The sequence below is a fragment of the Canis aureus genome, chromosome 11 (assembly GCF_053574225.1).
Source record: "Canis aureus isolate CA01 chromosome 11, VMU_Caureus_v.1.0, whole genome shotgun sequence".
Taxonomy (NCBI): domain Eukaryota; kingdom Metazoa; phylum Chordata; class Mammalia; order Carnivora; family Canidae; genus Canis; species Canis aureus.
Genome location: NC_135621.1, coordinates 15427730 through 15450518, shown reverse-complemented (window position 1 = coordinate 15450518; position 22789 = coordinate 15427730). Strand labels below are relative to the sequence as shown.

The following is a 22789-nucleotide window of genomic DNA, read 5'->3' as shown; positions in this document are numbered from 1 at the left end:
GACCCCGGGGTCACACCCTGGGCCAAGGCGGCGCTAAACCGCTGGGCCCCCCGGGCTGCCCTGGATTTTTTTTTTTTTCCCCAAGGCTTATTTATTTATAGAGAGCACAGGCCGGGGCAGAGCGGCAGGGAGTCCCCCGCGAGCCTGGAGTCCCAGGTGGGGCTCCCTCCCAGCATCCTGATGACGTCACGACCGGACCTGAAATCAAGAGTCCGAGGCTTCACCGGGGGCCCCTAAACGTGGACGTTTTAGGGCAAGGGGGGTATGTTGTGCGGAAGGAGCGATTTTACCCCTGAGAAAACTGCTTCAAACCAGCACAGCGTTGAGTTCCTACAACGTGCTGGCTGCTTCGGCTGCTGCGGCTGCTGCACCTGCTGCACCTGCGACCATGAGGCCCGACCCACTCCGGCCACGGGGTTCAACTTGTGCAAATCTGTTCCTGCACCCCTCACGCTTTCAGCAGAACATCTCGTTAACATGACGTATGAATCGGTGGCTTATTTCGCATTTTATTGTAAATGAACTTGTGTGCCCGGGTTAAAATGGATAAATACAGCATATCTGAACTTTTTCAGTTGATGCTGACCATGTAAGGAGGAAAAGGAGTTTCCGATCCAGTTACTCAAATGTGTTCTAGCCCAGAGCACTTCTACTTTGAAAAGTAATTCGTTTTTTTTTTACCACTACTTTTTAAAAACACATGCTTCCACATTTAAATAACATGCCAAAACAACTTAACATCCTTTCCTCAATAAGACATCTAATTAGCTGATTTTTTTTTTTTAAGATCTTATTTATTTATTCATGAGACACACAGAGAGAGAGGCAGAGGGAGAAGCAGGCTCCATGTGGGGAGTCTGATGCGGGACTCCATCCCGGGTCTCCAGGATCACGGCCTGGGCTGAAGGCAGGCTCTAAACCACTGAGCCACCCAGGCGTCCCTAATTAGCTGGTTAAGAACCAAATCTGTGAAGAAGAACTAAATAGTGTCCTTATTTCACTACATGTAAATACAGTCTTCCTGCAGAAATTTTGTGCGCACTTTTTGTCTCACCGTGTTCACTACAGGTAAATAATTGGATTCTCACAGCAAGCTGGCCGGTATCAGTCACACCAGATAACGGGATAGAATTATTCACAGACTAAAAAATATTATTTTTGTGGCTTGCCTAATGACCTTCTTTTTGTCTCTTGGACAAAATTATGGATTGATCTTGCTTTTTCTTCCCCATCATTTCATCAGTCACAGGGCAACCTTGTCTGATGTTGGTGTTTATGAGAATTTTTATAGCCCTTCATATGTCTGGTTTAGGTTTGCATGACCAGTATAGGCCAGTGCAGGGGCACGTGGGTGGCTCAGGGAGTGGTCCAACTCTTGATTTCGGTTCAGGTCATAAGCTCAGGGTCCTGGGATCCAGCCCTGTGTCCTCTGCTTGGCCCTCTCCCTCTGCTCCCCCTCTCCTGTTAAGGTCCTGCTCTCTCTCTCTCAAATAAATAAAATCTTTTAAAAAACCCAAAAGATTAAAAAAAAAAAAAACAGTGCAAATAAACTATAATGTATGCTTGGATATAATTTGAGCAACAAAAATTAAAATTCCTCTTCTAGGCTTTACATATCTTTATTTTGTTTACAATTTGCTTCAATCTAGGGGCAAGGACTTCTACAGAAGTATTTTAGGGGGTCCATTTAGGGGAAAGATTTCCCCAGAGATATTCATGTACATTTTTGTAAAATAATAGGAATGACAGTAATTTCCTTGTAAAAAAATGTTTAATATCAACATACTCAGAATACAATATGTAATTGTTTAACATACATTATAAAATCATCAATTTTAGAAATTTTCCAACTGTCTAAATACCTAAATAAAACTACATTCTGGCATAAAGATGAGCTATTTTCTCAATTATACCAAAATTAAAATGTACCCGTATTCTAATATTGAGAAATGAGATAAAATACAAACATTATAAAGTTTACCTAGAAAAGTTCTATACTGACTTCACAGACTATCTTAAGTATATACACATGTAAAAATTTTTTATTTTAGTTTTTTGAGACACAGGACATCCTACTTTAATAGCATGATTGATATTTTGGATAGGGGGCTAAAACGTGGAGGGCAGAGCAGAGGATTTGAAGGCTGAACACCATTGTTCAATTTAGGATTTAACTTCCTGGACTGCTGGCATTTCTATTCCTTGTGCCAATAAGCACACATTAAACGTCTAAGTAAATAAATAACATTAACAAGGATTTCTTCATCTGTATATTGGAGATAATGCCACCCACCACAGAATATTTGTAAAGGACAAGAGAGCTAATGCATACCATAGGGCTTTGTTAACTTTAAGACTCTGAGCTGAATTATTTGTAAAAATCTGTTAGTAGATCGTTATTTTATAAAAACATCAAATGTCAAATAAATCTGGGTACTTGGGTTTGACACAGTATTTTATTCAGTTACGTTTTCCTGTTAACAAAGATACCATTAACAACTAATTTGTTCAGTGTTCATTTTCAAGGGGAAAAATTTACAATTCATGAAAACACTATTTAATTCAAGTCCATACTGATGTCTTTCTATCTCATTTGGTAAGTCATAAGAAAAATCTGTTTTGTTTCAAGGGATAAGTTTTTTGGGAAAAAGGTCTAAAATGTTTATACTTATTAAATTCTAACTCAACAGCATTTACCAAAGCACTTCACATATATTTTGTTTATGACATTTATCATATTGTATTACAAAGATATTTTTTTTCTCTCAGGAGACTCTTAAGGAATTTAAGGGCAGATAATCATGTCATCTTTATATAAAGTCATTAGCCTTTTGCTGGTTCTTTGTAGAGGTTAGTTCCTGGCAGGCATAGAATGAATAACAACAGAGAATGAACAGAGGATATGTGTTGGGTCCAGCAGATGAAAAAGAGCAGATGGTAGACAGTCAAAATGATAAGTTTATCAACTACTGAAAACAGGATTTAAAAAGATTTAGGTTTTTCTCTATGAATGAACCTAGTTTTAAGGTAGACAAGTATCTGTATGTTAATGAAACAATTTGATGCAGGGAGAATTTAAAGCATGTTATCAGGACAGTAACCTGACAATGACATGGAGAAAACACCAAAAAAATTTACTTTAAAATTACTGAGTGGTAATTTATTCAGTAGTCTCAAATAATAATGAAGTCTAAGTTAACTTTGTCAAAAGCTTGTATTTTATGGGATTTTGGGGTAATTTTTAAAATGTTACCTTAAGACACCAAGATACTATTGTAGATAGGAACTGACCTTCATTAATTAGTATTTTGTTTTATATTGGAGAGGGGTGATGAACTACATGAGAGTTTATTGTTGGAAAACAGTTTATGTTTAAATGATTATTAGCCCAACTTATTTTGAGGTATAACGTTATGGTCAGTAAGTGAAGAGATATTTGAAACCATAGTAGAAAAAAAACAAAATGACAATTCCAAGGAGTTATGTCCAATATTTAAAATAAAATGACTAACAAGGTTTACAATATTCACAAAAGGATTTTCATAAATATTTGTTGTAAGTGCCTGATGATAATAATACAGACTTTTCTTATCCTTGCCTTTGTGAAATCTAGTTGGTTGGGAGGCAATCCTTATTAAAAGAAAGAGTGCTAATGCTGGAAGGAGACTATTGCTAGGATCCAAGCAAATACTATCAAAAACAAAACTTTCACCCTGATAAAACCCCCAAATTTCTTTATAAAATAAGATAGCTATTACCTTAAAGGAAGAACTTTAGAGCAATTTTGGTTAGGTAGATGCATGCTACTTTCATATGGTAGTGTCAGAAGCCTGAACTAAGATTGAATAACTTGATTACACATTAATAAATTTAATGTGATTTTCCCAAAAATCACATTTGAAGGGAAGGATTCTTATTAAAATCAAAAATTTATGTGGTGAATTATGGTGAACCGCTTAATTAGTTCAAGTGGAAACTATCATAGTTCTATTTTGTAAAATAATTAGCATTTGCATAGCTTTTCAGACACATGTATTTATATAGAAAATACATTTCACTTCCCTTCTGCAGTACAGTTGCTCTATTAGACTCGCTAAAAAGGGAGATAAAAGCAAGCTGATATGTACAATAGATTGATTCCATCTAAGTTGTGAAGATATAATATGGTAAGTACCTTTCTGTGATTAAACCTAATGAGGGCTTATGGGGAAAAAACAGTGTAAGAGTTTTGGTATCAACATATATGCGGGCAAGGGGGTATTCCTAACAGAACTTTGTATCATGTTGCCTAATTAATGTAACATCTTTGGAACTGAAAATGAAATATTTTTATTATGAGGAAAAAAATAATATGAATTTATCGTTTTATTTAAGGTAAAAGCTAGATCACAATGTCTAGAGTATTTCACGATGTATAATCGGCTACCTATTTTCACTAGTCTGAGGTTCTTGAGGCCTTACCTTGCTTGGATGATGCAAGAGTACTTCACTTTCAAAATATTATTTTCAAAATATTTTACAATCTATTTTATTTTATTTTTTTTACAATCTATTTTAAAAGCCAATATTTTCATGAGGGAAGCCATGATTAACTCACTTTTATTGGTGAGTAGATACAGAAAGTTTAACTAAATAACAGAATTTGCCTTATACCTCAGAATTTTTTCCTATAAAATTTCCAAATCCAGTGCCAATAATGATTCAATTAATACAAAGCCCAGCAGTTTTAAAGTCATATTTAATGTTGGTTAACTCCTACTTAGCATCCTATTTAGAATGTAATATCCCAACACTGGTACAGGAAAAACAATTTTTTTCCAATTTAAATTAAACATATCACAGTTCTTTAATTTTAAAAGACAAAAAAACACCTTGCAAACATACAATTTCTTAGCAAAATTTTTAAGTACATAATTCTTAAGTAAGGCACTTCCATTCTTTTTCAAATAAAAGTTTCATAGAAAGTTTCCATTTTTTTTTATAATCAAGTCTTCATAAATTATATAATGTTACTTTAAGTAAAACTTTATTAAATATCCAATTTGGCATAATTTCCTTAAATATCTTTACCTTTGAATAGAATGAAGGATGGGCCTCAAGTTCCTTGTAGACCAATTAATCTTAAATGACTGTTTTATAGAATTGGTAATGTTTTATCTCGTGGATTTTGTTCAAGAATCTTGAAATCTTCCAAAGGAAGACTGCTTAAGGCAGTTGGTAAAATGTGTTCTGATGTGCCCTTAGGTAATATGTTATTTGCTTCCAAATTCTTCACCAAGCACGTGGCTTTGATCCATCTTCGTGTTGCTCTGCGTTCTTTTTGTAAGCAAGTTTTCATTTTCTTTCTTAAGCTTGCTATTTCCTTTTCCAGTTTAATTATCCTCTTTTTTGCCTCCATAGGATTCCTAAAAGCATAACTGTGTTCAAGTAGTACTTGCTGACTACTAATGTTTGGTTTTAAATTAGATGGTCCTTTTGGGGTACAATTGTTGTTTTTCTTCAAAAGATTCCTTGACTTGAGTTTCTAAGCCAAATAAAATTAGAGGGTTGAACATAAATTATGAAATATCACAAATAAGTAAATTTTTCCTAGTTTTGTATAAAAGTAATTAAACTCCTCTTGTAAAAACTGATTTTAAAAGTTTTACTGGCAACATCACCTGCCCGTCACATGTAATTGTGGATTTAAGTTTCTCAACTTGTTAAATTAACTCCAGCCACCTTATTTCTTTTTGTCTTTTCTCTCCAGAGGGATACAAACATTGTTTGAAAATAGACAATGGACTTCCAAGGTCTCTTTCAAGTTACTGAGTATGATTTTGTGGAGACTTTAAAAATATTTTGAAATTTCTAAGACCAATATAATGTATGTAAACATCTGGTTCTGGTTTTTCTGTGGTACTGATTTCTCTCTTTTTTAAGTAAATACTGTTCTTTCAATTTGATATTTCAAAACTGAGGTTCTACTTAATAAAAAAATTATTCCCAAGTAATAAGCTTCTGAGTAGATTTACTAAATGTTCACAGTTATATCTTCCATTCAAGGATTTAAAATCTGCCTAGGAACTTTCTACCCAAATCTAAGGACTCTTTTTTCCTTTATTTCTTTTACTCAATTGGTCATCGAGTTCAATTAATTCTACTTTTAAAATATCTCTATCATCAATCCTTTCTCTCCATCATCCTTAAGGCTATGGCCTACACCAAGCCTATATCACATATGGCTTGAATATACTAAAAAATTCTTTTTTTTTTTTAAAAGATTTTATTTATTTATTCATGAGACACAGAGAGAGAGAGGCAGAGACACAGGCAGAGAGAAGCAGACTCCCTGTGGGGAGCCCGACGTGGGACTTGATCCCAGGACCCTGGGATCATGCCCTGAACCTAAGGCAGATGCTCAACCGCAGAGCCACCCGGGCATCCCACTAAAAAATTCTTTAATGATGTCCACTCATTCTGAACCTCATTCATATTCTGCTACCAAAATAATTTTTCTGACAGATTTGATGTTTCTCTAACTGGCTAGATTCCCCTTTGCCTCATTATCTAAAGACAAAAAAATCTTTACATGGCAAACTTACAATTTAGGATCTCACCCCATTTTGCCACTCACCGTCTTGATTTATACTCCCACAACTATTAAATCACTTTAAGTTCCCAGATTAGGTTATAACTTCATAAGTTTGTATCTTTTATTGATTCAACAAACATTTATTAACACAGAAATTCATTTGTGGACAAATACCTTTTCCTCTCTGATCAGATTTTCCCCAACTAGATGAAATATTGTTTTAATACATTCATCATATACCTTAATTCTGTCCTTCCTTTTACATATCACTTACCTAACACTTAATTGTTTTCTACTTATCCCTCAACCCATTGGCTTTTGTTCTCATCATGTTACCGTAATTGTCCTGTGCAAGGTTAAGAACCTTCTCCTACGTTCCAAAGTCCAAGCCCAAACTCCAGCCTAAATGCCTGAGCTCAATGAAGTTTTCTGTGATGCCTTCTTCTGAACTTACACTCTCTGGTATAACTCTGGGATTCTTTGGGGAGTGGTATTCTTAAAGCTCTTCACACCCATTTTGAATGTTATCTTAAACATCAGAGCAGAATGATGCTGGAGGTTTCTTTACTTAGGATTTCTGTTTTACCATTGATTCAATTATTGATAATAACTGGAAGTAATGTAAAATTCCAATACAGTAAAAGTAGTTTGGATTGGGGAAAGAATATTGGAGTCAGGAGACCTGAGCAATAACTGCAGCCTGCACCTTTACTGCACAAGAGGAAGTTTTGTGACTTTCTTGAGGCATATCATTATATATGAACTTCATTATATTCTGAATTGTTCTACTTTGTAAAGAAAAAAGAATGGGTACCAAAAATGGTAAAAATGGGTAAAAGAAAAGTAATGTTACCTACCATAGACTTTAAATGGGTACAGAAATCAAAAATGGTTGGAACAGCATCCATTTTAAGTCGTCGAGTTTGTCCTGTTAAGTCAAAACAGGAGGCTTCAAAGTGCTTTGAACAAAGAAAAGTGTGTTTTCCTGGCACAAAATTTTTGCGCCTAAGCAGACGAATCCATTCTTTTCTTCTCTTAGGATCCAAAGGAAACCTTTTAAAAAAAGAAAGAAAAAAAAAAGGCAATTCAACTTCCAACAATCACACTTCTGGTTGTAATGGTTAAAAGGAATTTTAAATTTTAAGATGGATGATGATTTAAAGCATCTTCCACTTATATACAAAATTTTAATATCCAGACACTGGAACAAAAACCAATTCATGCTATCTTTTACAAGTTGCAAAACAACTAATGAAAAACTGACTGGAGTGCTTTATTTTTCAGGCCTTTAAAATGACCTTTCTTCCCAACTTAGTTCTTAACATTGGCAGTAAAAATAAAACTATACTGATATAAATCAAGGTTATGTAGAACCATTATAAGCATTATTCACAATGCTGTGATCAGCTTGCTGCTGACATATGTACATGGTCAGGACAAATCAAATATCTACAGATTAAATTTTATCAGGGAAAGCCTAGACAGATTCTGATATTCCTTCCTCTGTGTTCCTTCACTGTCACACACTTAACGCATTCTTTTGTAATTTTTCCATTTTAACAAATTTCCAGTGAAATAAAAGTAGATTATAAGTTTCTTGAGGACATATTGATCATTATATCATCTATTTATCTTTAACACTTAGCACAATGCCTTGCAAACAGTAGGGGCTCCACAAATGTTGGCGTAACTGATGTAAAACAATATAAACTAACAATTCACTGTATTACTTCCATGTAAACTGCACATATTTTTAAAAAGTGGACTCTGGGATCCCTGGGTGGCGCAGCGGTTTAGTGCCTGCCTTTGGTCCAGGGCATGATCCTGGAGACCCGGAATCGAATCCCACGTCGGGCTCCTGGTGCATGGAGCCTGCTTCTCCCTCTGCCTATGTCTCTGCCTCTCTCTCTCTCTCTTCTCTGACTACCATAAATAAATAAAAAAATTAAAAAAATAAAAATAAAAAATAAAAAGTGGACTCTTAAGCTATATAGTACAGTAGGAAGCATGATTATTAACAAAAAGTAAAATGCTGCTGACAAGCCCAGCAGGAATGTCATTCCTTTCATGGTTATTTTAAATACAAAATATACTGATATGTATGTACCAGTGTACACCCGTCAAGGAGAAAAATATGAGACTGCCCCAAAATTCTAGTGGTAAACTGTGCTAACTTGAGAACATGACAATCAAAATTTATATGTATTAAGTTTGAGTTGAGCTCTTTAGTTTGACTACTTTATCCTTTAAGTATTAATTATGAACTGACTCGTGTTTAAAAAGAACCATTAAAATGATGTTAAAAGATCATGTGGCGGGGATCCCTGGGTGGCGCAGCGGTTTAGCGCCTGCCTTTGGCCCAGGGCGTGATCCTGGAGACCCGGGATCGAATCCCACATCGGGCTCCCTGCATGGAGCCTGCTTCTCTCTCTGCCTCTCTCTCTCTCTCTCTCTCTCTCTCTGTGTGACTATCATAAATGAATAAAAAATAAAAATAAAAAAAAGATCATGTGGCTCAGAAACCCCCAAGTGAAGCTTTCCTAGGTAGCAACAACTTTGGCTCGATCAGATATAGTAGGTTTGCTCAAATCACCAGCAGTGAGGGACTCAGGCAGATGAAAACCCAGACTAACTGGTAAGAACCCTCCCATCCCCACCTCCTGTCCCTCCCACCCCACCCAGACATACCCTAATCTGAAAATATTAACATTTGTATGTCACTTTACAGTTCATGTTTTCATGTATGTAGGCTTCTAGAAATTTCATTAGAAACCTGTGATAGTAAAAAAAAAAAAGAAAGAAAGAAAGAAAGAAACCTGTGATGGAGGATTTATCTACTCTACCTAGCCCTCACCTGTTACTAATAATGTATTCTCATTTCAAAGATTTCTGTTCCAATACTTAAGGGTTTGGAAATGTTTCCTCTAGCCTCAGGTAAAAGTCAAACTTTAGTTTACAAGCACATTTCTTGTTTGGGCCTCAATAAAGATGCAGAACAAATAAGTATCATTGTATTATCATTGCTATAATATTCTTCAGATGTATGAAGAGTGGTTTTCAGATATTATTTTTCAGCCTTTAAATTTTTTAGCTCTTTGTAGAAGACTTTTTTTTTTTTTTTTTAATAGGCTCCACACCCAACATGGGGCTTGAACTCAAGACCCCGAGATCGAGTCACATGCTCTACCAATTGAGCCAGCTAGGCGTCTCTAGCTCTTTTTAAAACTAGCTCCCTGGGATGCCTGGGTGGCTCAGTGGTTGAGCATCTGCCTTTGGCTCAGGGTGTGATCCTGGAGACCCATGATTGAGTCCCACGTCGGGTTCCCTGCATGGAGCCTGCTTCTCCCTCTGCCTGTGTCTCTGCCTCTCTCTCTGTGTGTCTCTCATGAATAAATAAATAAAGCCTTAAAAAAAAAAAAAAAGCCAACTAGCTCCCTGATTATGAAACCTGATGCCTAATTGAACTTTAACTTGGGTTAGTTTTCCTTCCTTAAGATTCAATTTAGGAATCCCACATTCCTAAGGAAATTTTTCATGGACTGGGTTAGATGTTCTTATATATCATATAGAATATCATTTGTATTCTAATGGTTTACTTTTCTACTTCCACTCCTATATCGTAAGTATCTCATGGTTGGAGCTATGCTTTTCACTATATCCGGTTAAGTAAGCACTCCATGAACTTTCTCAGTGAATCAAAGAATGAACAAACCAAGGGGATTATTCATCATTACTAAATAATGTTTAGTTATCTGTGTTGAAATAGAAAAATAAAAATAATCAGCAATTTTATATTTTATTTTGGACAATATTTATATACAGCATTAACCTTATTTTCATGTGTCTGGATTTTTCTCAGCATTTTTGAAGGGTGGGAGATATAGCCCATAAGCTTAATTTAAGTCATAATAAATCCTGTTGTAAATACTAAAAAATTAACATGGTGGTAACTGCTGGATATATTCTTGTCTACCAGTAATAGAACCAAACTTTCAGAAACATTAGATGTTTTGGAAAAGCCAGTGTTTTAAATAATGCTACTTTGCTTGAGTCTTTAATAATAGCTGAATGCCTTTTATATTCCAAGACTGTCGTAGGCACTGAGGACATAGTGGTAGACAAAACCGACCTAACCTTTATGGTATCTACCCTTTATGTGAGGGTATATTGTAATGGGAAGGGTAGAAATCAAATGGCTTTACGCAGGAAAAAGGAGTGGCTGAGAATGTTGTCTCTGCCGTCAAATCGAGGTGCAAATCCTGGTTTCTTCAGTGCGATACCTGAGTGACACCAGACAAATTCTTGAGCCTTTTTAGGCTTCAGTTTTATCACCTATACAGTGAAGTAATAATGGTACTTACTATGGTTCCAGGGATTAAATGAGAAAATGTGAGTAAATGCTTTGCCCAGTGCGCAGTACACAGTAAATACTAAATAAAAGCTATTTATTAATAAAAGTAATTACAAGTTCATGAGCGTAATAAAGGGGTAAGTACAGGGTGGCATGGAGCCATAAAACAGTAAGAGCTTATCTAGTCAGGAGGCTTTTTTTTTTTTTTTTTTAGATTTTGTTTATTTATTCACAATAGGCATAGAGAAAGAGAGAGAGAGAGAGAGAGAGAGAGAGAGAGAGGCAGAGATACATGCAGAGGGAGAAGCAGGCTCCATGCCAGGAGCCTGACGTGGGACCTGATCCTGGGACTCCAGGATCACACCCTGGGCCCAAGGCAGGCGCTAAACCGCTGAGCCACCCAGGGATACCCTAGTCAGGAGGCTTTAAGAGAGTAGGAGTTAGATAGGGAAAGTAGGGTAGGAGTAGTGTAGTGTTATGACATGAAATGATGCTGGAGAGCCTTCTAAGTTAAGAGTAATTTTGAAGTCATATCCAAAATAGCATTGGTAGGCCATTAAAAGGCCTAATTTAGAGGGTAATTATTAACCTAAAATGTTTTAGCTGGCTATTAAATATAGCCATTATTAAAAATTACATAAGTTTGCAATTAAATGAAGAACAAAGGTAGTAAACACTGAAACCCGTAATTTCTTTATTACTTTACTATTGCCTCTATTCTTAAAATTGTTTGTGTCTGTTATAACTGTGTGATATAAATGCTATAGAACAGAGTGGTACTGCACATTTCTTCCCAACTCTGTGATCAGTGATTTCATATTGGTAGCTTGAAACCAGCCATGGGAATTGGGCAAACACCACAAATCAGTGCTTTCCCCTTTCCCTGGAGATCCCGATCCTGTTGTTAAACCTTTAGCAACACACCATTGATTATAGAAGAGAGGTCAGGAGTGCGTGAATGGAAGCAGTGAACCAGGTAAGAGGCTATTGTAACAATCCAATCAAGAGGGAATGGGGAGAAGTCAAGGGAGGATATCCTCTCACTTTCGGGGTGGACGGTGTTTTCGTTTACTGAGAAAGGGAGTATGGGACTTGGTGTAGTTTTAGGGGAAGAGCAAGCTCATTAGTACAGTTCTGACATATTGAACCCGAGGAACTGAAGAGAGACCAGGGATATACCGAGACACTTGGCCTATATAAGTCTGGAACTCATTAGAAAGATTGGACTGGAGATGTTGATTTCCAAGGCTTCGACGGGTTAACTGAGTCCACAGAACAGTTGAAATCATTTTGATAAGAGTGGAAAGACCTAGGTCAGGGGGCAGAGAAAGGAAGGGGCTGGCCGAGAAAACTGAAGGTGTCCCAGATGAAAATCACAAAATCAGTATCAAATAATTCAAAAGTAGAGTATTTCAAGGAGGAAATGAAGACATGCCATGAAAAAGAAATACAAGAGCGATAACTTATCTTAGCAAGAGCAGTTTCAGGAGACTGTTGGGGGGACTTAGACTGGAGTGGGCTAACAGATAAGAAAAACAGGACAATGAGCATAGGCAACCTAAGTTGTACACTGGGATAAACCTATCAACACCCTAGGAAAGAAGTTGGTGAAACATTGTATTTACGAAATAGGAATGTAATTCATTATATAATGTTAAGATCTGAATTTCCATGAACACATTAATTTCATAGAAGACAAATCATCAAATATGCATGTTACTGTATCACTGTGTATCTCTCAAACATTCAAGATGATGGGTGCCTCGGAATCCTCCCTCTCCCTCATCTTCCACATCAAATTACCAAATACAGTGGTTTCTACTCTTTTTTTTTTTTTAAGATTTTATTTCAGACAAAGAGAGTGCACATGGAGGGGGGGTAGAACAGAAGGAGAGGGAGAAGCAGAGAAGCAGACTCTCCACTAAACAGGGAGCCCGGCGTGGGGCTCCATCCCAGGGCCCCAAGATTATGACCTGAACTGAGGGCAGGTACTCAACCCACTGAGCCACCCAGGCGCCTCCTACTCACACATTTCTTAAGTCTATCTACTTCTTTCCCCTTCTGTCAGTAGTTACTGGCCTAGGTTACTGGTGGACTCTCCCTTGTTTTCCTGCAAGTTCCTCTTTCTTCTCAACTCTCACCTCTTCTAATCTAGTGCTGGTTGTGCCTGCATTGAAGTACCTTGTGTAGCTCAGTTGATACTGTATGAGAATTCCCTGTGAAAGAAAGAGTGGGCGAATTAAGGTTGAATAAGCTCGTTTCTAATCAAATTCTTCTCTTGATGATGCTTGACCAGCACTTTAACACTGTAAATTGTCCACACTGCAGCCAGAGGGCTTCTTAACATGCAAATCTCATCATGCTATTCTTTTAAGAAACCCTCAGGTCTTCTCGAATGCTCACTGAATAAAAGAGAAAATCTGTAAGGTAGCATACAGGACTAAATCTACGTCATCCTTTGGTTATCATCTGAAATTTCACATCCTTTAAGAAGTGTTCTTTGACTTTACAAGGCTAAGTTAGACATCCCTGAGTGTCTCTTCTGCGGCACTTAACTATAATTATTTATGTTTTTCTCACTACCTACTAAACTAAAGGAGTATAAGAACTTTCTGGGGAAAAAAAAAAAAAAAAAAGAACTTTCTGGGGGTGGGGGAGGTGCCAGCCGGGCTCTGTAGGTGAAGCCCTGGACTCCTGATTGTAACTCAGGTCACACAATCTCAGGATCAGGAGATGCAGCACCTCCCCCCCCGGGGGGGGGGGGTCCCTGCTTGGCTGGGAGACTGCTATCTCCCTCTCTCTCTGCCCCTCCATCCACTCACACCAGCTCTAACAAATAAAACTTAAAAAAAAAAAGAACTTTCTGGATTGCTAGCACAATGTCAGGCACAAGAATCCTGTACACGTTCGATGAATGAATGAATGAAGTGCTACATTCCCATGAAATATCTGAAAAACAGAAACATCACAAGGACTTTTTTTTAAGTAGCAGTTATTTTATTTTATTACTATTTTTAAAGATTTATTTATTTATTTATTCAGAGAGAGAGAGAGAGAGAGATGCAGAGACACAGGTAGGGGGAGAAGCAGGCTCCTTGCAGGAAGCCCCATGTGGGTATGGATCCTAGGTCTCCAGGATCACACCCCCGGCTGCAGGCGGCGCTAAACTGCTGTGCCACCAGGGCTGCCCAAAGTAGCAGTTTTTAGTAAGAGAGCATTTAGTGATAACTAGGTAAGGAAAGGGTCAAGGATATTCTAAGATCGTACTAAGTTGTGAGATACATAAAATCAGAACTATTGGGGATGCCCGGGTGGCTCAGCGGTGGAGTGGCTGCCTTTGGTTCGAGTCGTGACCTCGGGGTCCTGGGATCGAGTCCCATGTCGGGCTCCCTGCATGGAGCCTGCTTCTCCCTCTGCCTGGGTCCCTGCCTCTCATCAATCAATCAATAAAATCTTTAATAATAATAATAATAAATAATAAAAACATAAAACATAGGGGCACCTGGGTGGCTCAGTGGCTGAGCATCTGCCTTGGGCCCAGGGTGTGATCCTGGGGTCCCGGGATCGAGTCCCAGGTCAGGCTCCCTGCATGGAGCCTGCTTCTCCATCTACCTGTGTCTCTGCCTCTCTCTCTCTGTGTCTCTCATCAATCAATCAATACAATCTTTAATAATAATAATAATAAATAATAAATAAAAACATAAAACATAGGGGCACCCGGGTGGCTCAGTGGTTGAGCATCTGCCTTGGGCCCAGGGTGTGATCCTGGGGTTCCGGGATCGAGTCCCAGGTCGGGCTCCCTGCATGGAGCCTGCTTCTCTGTCTGCCTCTCTCTCTGTCTCTCATTAATCAATCAATCAATCAAATCTTTAATAATAATAATAATAAATAAAAAATAAAAACATAAAACATAGGGGCACCCATGTGGCTCAGTGGTTGAGCATCTGCCTTGGGCCCAGAGCGTGACCCCGAGGTCCTGGGATCGAGTCCCGCGTCCGGCTCCCTGCTTCTCCCTCTGCCTGTGTGTGTCTCTGGCCCTCTCTCTCTGTGTCTCTCATGAATAAATAAAATCTTAAAAAAATAATAAATCGGAACTATTGGCACAGAACTTTTTTTTTTTTTCAAGGCTGCTTTTCTGCAGGCACTTGCCGAGAAAGTAAGCATTTATGGAGTACTTACTGTATTTCACACAGCCTTCAAAATGTTCTCAAGGGCTCCGGTTAGACAGAAGGAAAGACTGGATTGCTCCTGCAGCCATGGAGGAGCCACACCTAAGGTCAGCACCGTAGTGAGGAGGAAAGCCGGGCTCCGCACTGACAGCTCAGTTCTGCGCTCACCCACCTGCGCGGGGCTGGTAGGCACCTAAATGCTTCCCACGCCAACCTGGCTAGTGATCGCTTCCCGTTTTTTTTCGTTTTTTTTGTTTTTGTTTGTTTTTAATTTTATTTATTCCTGAGAGACACAGAGAGAGGGGCAGAGACCCAGGCCGAGGAGCAGCAGGCTCCCTGCAGGGAGCCCGATGGGGACTCGACCGCGCGACCCGGGGTCACGCAGGTGCTGCCCCGGGGGTGGAGGGGGCGCCCCTGGCTTCCCGATCTGGACGGCAGCAGGAGGTTTCGCTTGCTTGGAAGGCACCATTCCCGTGCAGACCCAGGCCCATGCATCGCGGAGCACGAAATCACGGGATGCTCCTTTTACTTTTCCCCCAGGGAGTAAGCACCGGGCGGGACTCGGATTTCCCTTTCAAAGTGAGTTAATCTTTCCCGGAGGGCGGGGAGAAAAAGGACAAAAAAAAAAAAAAAAAAAAAAAAAAAAAAGGAAGAAGAAGAAAAAAAGAAAAAAGGGGAAGGGTGGGGGGGACAGAGGCGGGGAAGGGCAGCGCAAAGGACAGAAGTGCTGCTTCCTGGGCACGAGCCCGGCGTGGGGTCGGCGGCTGGGCCCCGGCTGCGCCCGCAGCGGCGACCCTGCACCTGAGGGCCCGCGTCCCTAACCCGCGCCGCGCTTACCTGTGGAAGCTGATGTTAATGTGCTTGTCGTAGGTAGTGGCGCAGCCCGCCGCGGCGCAGTTGGTCGGCATGTCCCCGTCGCCGTCATCCGGTCCTGCGGCGCTGGCGGGGGTGCGGGTGCGGGTGCGGGTGCGGGTGCGGGTGCAGGTGCAGCTGCAGGTGCGGGCGCGGGGGTCAGCCTCCCCGGGGTCTCTAGTAGCACGGCGGCCTGGAGCCCGCGCAGCAGACGGCCCCGGAGCCGCGCTCGCCTTCGTTAGCCTCCCCCTTAAGGGGCCCCCCTAAAACGGAGCGGGATCACTGCGCCCCCTCGGTCGAGGCGCTCGCGGCCATTACAACGCTCCTCGCATCACTCAGGAGCCTCCCGGGCCGTCCACGTCAGCGGCGAGCCCGGGCGGGGCGCGAGCGCTGCGCGGGAAGCACAAACCCGAAAACCCGAAAACCCGAACCCCCCTCTCCCTGCCCCGGAGGCTCGCCCCGCAAGGCGGGACTACACATCCCGGCGACCACCGCGGCGTCCCGCGAGACGACGCGGGAGCTGCGCGGCCGGCTTCCTGCGCGCCGCCGGAAGTGACGTCGCGGGCCGAGCCCCGGGCAGAGCCCCCTTTCTCGCGAGGCGGAAGAGCCGGGGGGCGCTGGGCGAGGGGACGCGGGCCGCGGCGGCCCGGCGAGAGGCGCCGGGGTGCGGGGCAGGCGGGGAGCGGAGCGCGTCGGCGGAGCGAGCAGCCGCCGCGCGAGGCCGGCGTTCGAGGCGGGGAGCCGAGGCGGCGGAGGGCGCTGTCGGGCGGGGCGGCGGCGCGGATGGCGGCCGCCGAGGTTCCGGCGCCGGCGCCCAGCGGCCTGTCGCCCAAGGAGGAGGGCGAGCTGGAGGACGGGGAGATCAGCGACGACGACAACCACAGCGACGCGCGGAGCCGGAGCAGCAGCAGCAGCGGCGGCGGGGGCGGCGGGGGCGGCGGCGGGGCCGGGGGGCTGCTGCCCTACGCGCGGCGGAGGCCTCCCCCTGCGGCCCGCGGCGGCGCGTCCGGCGGCGGCTCGTCGTCGTCGTCGTCCCAGCAGCAGCTGCGGAGCCTCTGCCGCCCGCGCCACGCGGCGGAGCGGGGCCACCTCCGGGGACACGCCGGCTACCGGCCCAAGGAGCCGTTCCGCTCGCACCCGCCGCCCGCCCGCCTGCCGCCCGGGCCGCTGTCGGAGGGCAGCCCGCGGCCGTCCTTCTGGGAGCGCAGCCACATCGCGCTGGACCGGCTCCGCTTCCGGGGCAGGCCGTACCGCGGCGGCAGCCGCTGGAGCCGGGGCCGCGGCGGCGGCGAGCGGGGAGGCAAGCCCGGCGGCCGGCCCGCCGCGGCCGGAGCGGCGGGCTCGGGGTTCGGCGGCGGCCAGAGCTGGCGGGAGCCCTCGCCGCCTCGGAAGAGCTGTATCCTTCACCTGCCCGTCCGCGCCCCGGTGGCCCTGCGTCCCTCCCTCCTTGGGTCCCTCCCTGGGTCCCTCCATGCGTCCGTCCCTCCGTCCGTTCCTCCGTCCGTCCCTGAGTGCGCCCCTGGGCCCCTCCCTGCATCCGTCCCTGGGTCCATTCCCCCGTCTGTCCCTCCGTCCCTCCCTGGGTCCCTCCTTGCGTCCGTCCGTCCGTCCCTGGGCCCCTCCCCGGGTCCATCCCTCCGTCCGTCTCTGCATTTGTCCTTGGGTCCATCCCTCTGTCTGTTCCTCCGTCCATCCCTGGGTCCATCCCTGGGTCCGTCCCTGCGTCCTGCCCTGGGTCCTTACCCGGGTCCCTCCCTGCGTCCGTCCCTGCGTGCGTCCCTGGGTGCGTCCCTGGGACGCTTCCTGGCTCCGTCCCTGCATTTGTCCCTGGGTCCATCCCTCTGTCCGTCCCTCTGTCCATCCCTGCGCTTCCCAGCAAGCAGGTGGCTCCTCGGTGGGTCGCCGCGCGGCGCAGTGGATTGTGTCTCTGGATTTGCTTTTATTTTATTTTATTTTATTTTAATTAATTAATTAATTAATTAATTAAGCAAGCTAACGTATCACGATTCGGGGGCCAAACCGGCGAAAGTGATCCCCGGGAAGTCTGAAACGAGATTTCTTCCTAGTCGGTCCGCAGCCCTGGTGCCCCGAGCTCAGGTTGATGCGCCCTCCCTCGCTGCGGCGGGAACTTTTGTCTGCGTGCCAGGTTGACTTACGAGTGCTACAGGGAGGAGGAGGGAATTAAAATAAATAAATAAATAAAAAGGGATGCACAGTTTAGGGCCTGATCCGGTTGCTTGCACCGTATCGAACCTTGACGTGGAAAATTGTGAGGTTCCATCCTGCACGGTTCCGCCCTTTAAGGTTCTTCTCGGCCTGTTCTTACACACTCGGCCTTTTTTTTTTTTTTTTTTTTAAGTGGGGGCGGGGGGGGGTTGCGTGCAAGTCCAAGTCACAGGTGGTGCATTCAAGCGACTCTCTGTTAAAACGACGACTCCTCTTCCTATGTTTCGTTGTGGGGCATTCTGTGCTTTTGTGCCCGCCCCGGCAGCACATACACGAAAGTTTTGGGACCTTCTATGACCCAGCGCTGACCCATGTAGGTTAGAGAGAGAAAGACAGTGTTCTGATTTTAGCGTATTGAACGCCATGCGGTGTGCGTGCGAGACGGTGGAGATTATGGGGAGGTGGAAAATAGCAAAATACCTGATTTGTTGTTCCCTCAGATCCCATTATCTTTAAGATTCTTGAGCTTACTGAAGGTTTATATTGGGGCGTCAGCCACCTGAAGGTTTGCTAGCTTATGATGGGTTTGTAGAACTAGGTCTTCGTGATGACTGCATAAAGATGATTTGCCACCTGCAGTGATCACCGGTTGTAGTTGCTACGGTACAATGATTTTTTTTTTTTTTTACGCATCCTATATGAAACTTACACGTGATGACGTTTGTTTGGAAGACCCTCAAGGGTGTTTTTGTAGAATTCTCAAGATCAAATGGTCTTTCCCAGATGTCAGCATGTAAAGGGGCAAGAAATAAGAATCTAGGTACACAGCAGCTTCTGGGGCTAAGGCCCTGAAAACACTTGATTCTGCAACCACAAGTTAGGCGAGGAGCACCTAGGATTGTTTCAAAGAAAATCATAGAAGGATTTGACTTTTAAAAAAGATAGAAGATGTTCTTTCAAAAAAAAGGAAAGAAAAACTGTGCCCAAGATAACTTTTTTTTTTTTTAAAGATTTTATATATTTATTCATGAGAGACACAAGGAGAAAGGCAGAGACAGGCAGAGAAGCAGGCCCCATGCAGGGAGCCCACCATAGGACTCCATCCCGGGTCCCCAGGATCATGCCCTGGGCCGAAGGCGGCGCTAAACCACTGAGCCACCCAGGCTGCCCCCAAGATAACTTTTTAAGGAAGTTTTTGTTAGTTGTTGATTCTGAATCTAAAAACAGGCTGTTAAAGCACATACATGTGTGTTTTTTTTTTATTTTTATTTTTTATTTTTATTTATTCATGAGAGACATAGAGAGAGAGGCAGAGACACAGGCAGAGGGAGAAGCAGGCTCCATGTAGGGAGCCCGATGCGGGACTTGATCCCAGGTCTCCAGGATCACACCCCAGGCCGCAGGTGGCACCAAACCGCTGCGCCACCTGGGCTGCCCTACATGTGTGTTTTTTAAGAATGCAAAAGAGGAAACTTAGAATTTGTGTTGGAGAGACCGATGTGAATAAATAGAGTTTTAATGTAAAAAGTTCTTATTGAGATGTGTAAAAAGTACTGTGGGGGCACAGAGCTTTTTCTTCATTTAAACTGTGTTAGAGAAGGTGGTGATGAGGGGGCTTGCCCAGCTCCTGCCCTTGCCTTTTTTCTGTCCAATCTTTCAATACCACTTTGGCCTTTATTTATATAATTTATACCTTTATTATTTAGCTTATATGTTTTTATTAGAAACAAGCATACAGTGTGGAAAAAATTACAGGAATATATCAAGTCTGATTTCTGTAGTAATTTAGCAGAAATGAGCTGTATTGCTGTTTTTCTTTTCACAGATGCTGCACTTAAGGAAAAGGATGCTTGTTTTGATCTTCTGCTCATTGTTTTCCTCGTGAAGTATCATTAATCCATCCTAGAGGTGGTATTCTTTGTAAGATTTTGTGAAGGAAAACATAGTGTTCAGCTACTTTTATATAATGTGAACAAACTTTGTAATACAAAATTTTATTAATTCAGGTTCCTTAATACCAAGATTATATTCAGGTTTATTCATATATCCACTGTGCACTTAGAGTAATGACATTTTTATTTTATAAATAATTACATTAAAAAAGACTTAGGGTGTTGGGGCACCTGGCTGGCTCAGTCAGTAGAGCATGTGACCTTTGATCTTGAGATTGTAAGTTCAAGCCTCATGTTGGGGGTAGAGTTTCCAAAAAAAAAAAAAAAAAAAAGGATAAAGAAAGAATAGGGAATGTACTGTGGCTCATTTTCATCATCTAGAAGTGAAGTAGCAGGAGTACAAGTGTTTTGTTTTTTAACATTTTTATGTAATGATCAAGGCATAGTAGGTGCAGCTTTAATGAAATATAATAAGCAGATTCTAATGTGGCACTTATTTTCAGTTTCATTCATTTAAAATTTTTCTTAATGATAGACATTTCATCAGTCCCGCTTAGCATGTTTCCTTTGGATGACTGCTGTTTTAAACTTTCTAATCTGATGAGAGCTAACATAATTAGGCCAGTGTCTCTCATCAGTAGAAAGTCATTTCATTTTCACCTACAGTTGAAAAGCAGTTCTTTTTTTTATAAAACATTTCGGTTAAAAATTGCATCTTAACTAGTTTAAAATTAAATCTTTTCAGTGTTGGTGTCATCTTTGTCCTGTATTAGACAGAAATAGGAGATTTCATTTAGCCTTGACAGAGATTATAGTTGTAACTCAATTGCTTTTCCTCATTTTCCTGTTGTTAGTGTATTGAATCTTTTCCCTCTACAAATCTTTCCAAGGTCTTCAGTTTTGTCTTTATTTTTTCAGTTTTATCTTTAGATGGCTCCATTGAAAAGTAAGGTGTAGCTGCAGATAATTCGAGAATATGTACAAAGAGTATATAATGGTGGGAGAGGAAGCAAGTAACGTTCTGGGTTCACATAGGTGACATTTCAGTTTTGAATTGGGGTCAGTTTGAAGAACAGAGAAACCTAACTACAAAACGATGTGTACGTTGTGATGAACAAGGAAATTGTAAGATTGGAAAGGAAGTACAGGTCAGATCATGAAGGCTTTATATACCATTGTAAGTATTTTGAACTCTTTTTAAAAAAAATTTTATGTATTTATTCATGAGAGACACACAGAGGCAGAGACATAGGTAGAGGGGGAAGCTGGTGCCTCACCAGGAGCCTGATGTGGGACTCCATCCCAGGACCCTGGGATCACGACCTTAGCCAAAGGCAGACACTCAGCCACTGAGCCACCCAGGTGTCCTTTGAACTCTGTTCTTAATGCGATTTAAACAAGGGGACAGATCTGATCAGATTTGTGTTCTAGAAAGATTAGTCCAGCAACAGAATAGGGGCTGGCTTGTGGAAGATAAAACCCCAAATATTTATCATGAAGCCAGACCTTCTCTCTTGTATTACGTATACATACGGTAGTGCATTAGAATGTTCAAAAGGAAAAGTGAAAGATGCTAAATAGAGCTTACTGGAAAGCACCATTATTGCAGGAGTTAGGTCACGAAGACATAGAGGGGAAAAGAAGGTAGGGAAATCAGGACAGTGTAGTTAGGGAAGCCAAGAAGAGTGGTTTGCAGTGTCCAAAGCTGCAGAGAGGCCAGGTAAAATAAAGTTTGAAAACATGATGGATAAACCAACTCAGCCAGCTTATGGCAGATTGGTCAAAGAAGAAGACAGGTTATGAGAAACTAGTATTTCAAGAACCTTGGGTCTGAAGAGCTTAGATCACAAAACCAAAGATTTACTAAAACAGTTCAGATTTTGAGTTGTAATGCTGGTTTAGTTTCTAAAATTATTGGTAGTAAAAAAAAAAATTGGTGGTGATTTTCATTCTTGTATTGGTCATTAGGGAAATTTAAAAATACGTGGAGATTGATTCTCCTGTAGGTTGTTAAACATTACAGTTTCCATCTTTAGGGGACTATAGTGTTACATCCTAGCCAGTTGAAATGATCTGTAAATGACATACTGTATTAAAACCCCCTTAAAGTGCTTGTCTTTATTTTTTATTTTATTTTTTTTTAAAGTGCTTGTCTTTAAATCTTGTTAATTTCTAGGCTGGAGAAGTGGGGTGTAACACTTTTTACCTGTGTGAATTATTTTGAGTAAAAATTATAGTTTGGAATTTTGTAGCCATTTCCAAGCCATTTACATGTTCTATGTATCACTGTGTTAGGAAAAAATTTTTTTGGTAGAGTTATTCTTATCTTCAGAGACAAATGAGTTTATAAGATACATTTTGAATACTATAGAAGGTTTTATTCTTTTTGTAACATAATTGCCTTCCTTGTCTTAGTTGTGCAGATGTTAGATAGTAAGATTGTTATGTATTAGATTTTTAAGAAAATGCTTTCTGTTTATAAACTAGTTTTAACTAGTAGTTGTCAGTGTTCTTTATCTCCTTGGTTTTTTTTGTTTGTTTGTTTGTTTTTAATCTGAGACATGGTTAGAAACTAATTAAAAAGAAGAAATGTTTCCTCCTATCGGAAGTGTAAATTATCCACATCTGTGACAAACTATTTGGTTTCTCCTCTCTTCCTTCAGAAAGGAATCTTTAACATCCAGCTTATTGTGGCTTTTCTGATTACTACAGAAGGCATGCTGATATAACCTAAGTAGGTGGGATACCTAGAGGTACTGTGGGGAAAATAACTGACACCAGTGAT

At 41.8% G+C, this 22789-nt stretch overlaps 2 protein-coding genes across 2 annotated transcripts in view; one reads left to right on the top strand and one right to left on the bottom strand.

The window, feature by feature from the left end:
- Positions 1-1588: 1588 nt before the first annotated feature.
- THAP2 (THAP domain containing 2) lies at positions 1589-16433 on the bottom strand. The gene is made up of 3 exons (XM_077913845.1): positions 15932-16433; positions 7432-7627; positions 1589-5524 (listed from the first exon to the last, which is right to left on the bottom strand). The coding sequence occupies exons 1-3, from the start codon at positions 16000-16002 to the stop codon at positions 5135-5137; spliced, it is 657 nt and encodes a 218-aa protein (XP_077769971.1). The 5' UTR covers positions 16003-16433; the 3' UTR covers positions 1589-5134.
- A 263-nt stretch (positions 16434-16696) lies between these two features.
- The window catches only part of ZFC3H1 (zinc finger C3H1-type containing), a 56676-nt gene continuing 50583 nt past the window's right edge, over positions 16697-22789 (top strand). Inside the window, exon 1 of the mRNA XM_077913844.1 lies at positions 16697-17342. Coding sequence (XP_077769970.1) covers positions 16730-17342 — 613 coding nt within the window. The 5' untranslated portion in view covers positions 16697-16729. The remainder of the gene's footprint in view (positions 17343-22789) is intronic.

What these genes read in the sequence shown, in the direction of transcription:
- THAP2 (XM_077913845.1), bottom strand. Translation starts at nt 16,002, where the DNA reads ATGCCGACCAACTGCGCCGCGGCGGGCTGCGCCACTACCTACGACAAG. An exon ending in ATTAACATCAGCTTCCACAG is followed by an intron (nt 7,628 to 15,931) that starts GTAAGCGCGGCG and finishes TTTTTTTAAAAG; the next exon opens with GTTTCCTTTGGATCCTAAGA. An exon ending in GTACCCATTTAAAGTCTATG is followed by an intron (nt 5,525 to 7,431) that starts GTAGGTAACATT and finishes TATTTGGCTTAG; the next exon opens with AAACTCAAGTCAAGGAATCT.